Source organism: Lipotes vexillifer, unplaced genomic scaffold, assembly GCF_000442215.2.
Source record: "Lipotes vexillifer unplaced genomic scaffold, Lipotes_vexillifer_v1.1 scaffold1492, whole genome shotgun sequence".
Taxonomy (NCBI): Eukaryota; Metazoa; Chordata; class Mammalia; order Artiodactyla; family Lipotidae; genus Lipotes; species Lipotes vexillifer.
The window spans coordinates 461877-462619 of NW_006769666.1; the positions used below are offsets into that span (position 1 = coordinate 461877).

Genomic DNA, 743 nt, shown 5'->3' on the forward strand with positions numbered 1-743 from the left:
GCCCAGGTCTTTGACCTCATGAATGGAGGACCACACCTTGGGTAGGAAGCTTGTAAAATATATCTTTCTTGGAGTTTAAAAACCGTTTGAAGAAAATGCATGCTTATTTAAAGATTCAAAGATGCAGGAAATTTTAAATAGGAAATAAAAGTTACCCTTCCCAAATTCCACTGGCAGAGGTGTCCACTCTGAATGTTTCGTAGAGTTGTGTGTCCTTCCAACATTCCAGTGTGTGTTTCAGTCGTGTGCACACACAGACTTTGAAACCAGGTGGGGGCCTAGGTTACCTGCCCTTGTGCGGTGTGCTTTTTATGGGTGTCAGCCGACAGCAGTGTGGATGTGTTCTGATGTCAGTAGTTACAGATCTGCCTCATTTTTTTGAATGGCTGCTTAGTATCGAGTAGGAAGCTTTTCTCCAGTGAGGCCAAAAGGGAGATTTTTCATTTTAGAGGGCACTTGAGTTTACTTAAGTTGCAGGTGCCGTGATGTGCAGATGTGCAAGGCCCCGTGTATCTGGCAAAGTAAGAGACCTGACGTGTGCTTTCTAGTTTTATACGATCCAGAGGTTTGTGGAAAACGTTTGCTTTTGTAAATTCTGGCATTTGAACCAACTCCTTCCTCGTTTGGAAGCACTGGCTCCAGGTGGGAGCTCTGCGAGCCCCCTGGCACGTGTGGGAGGTGGTGCAGGATGTTTGCAGCGGACAGTGCTCGCAGAGCCTGCTCTCTGGGGGGGTGGGGGGGGG

General features: G+C 47.6%; 1 protein-coding gene across 1 annotated transcript in view; it reads left to right on the forward strand.

Annotated features, from left to right (window-relative positions):
* DGKD (diacylglycerol kinase delta) overlaps window positions 1-743 on the forward strand; it is a 109398-nt gene that overhangs the window by 76923 nt on the left and 31732 nt on the right. The window contains 1 exon segment of the mRNA XM_007445732.1: window positions 1-41. This exon segment is cut by the window's left edge and continues 9 nt beyond it. Within this exon segment, the coding sequence (XP_007445794.1) occupies window positions 1-41 (41 nt within the window).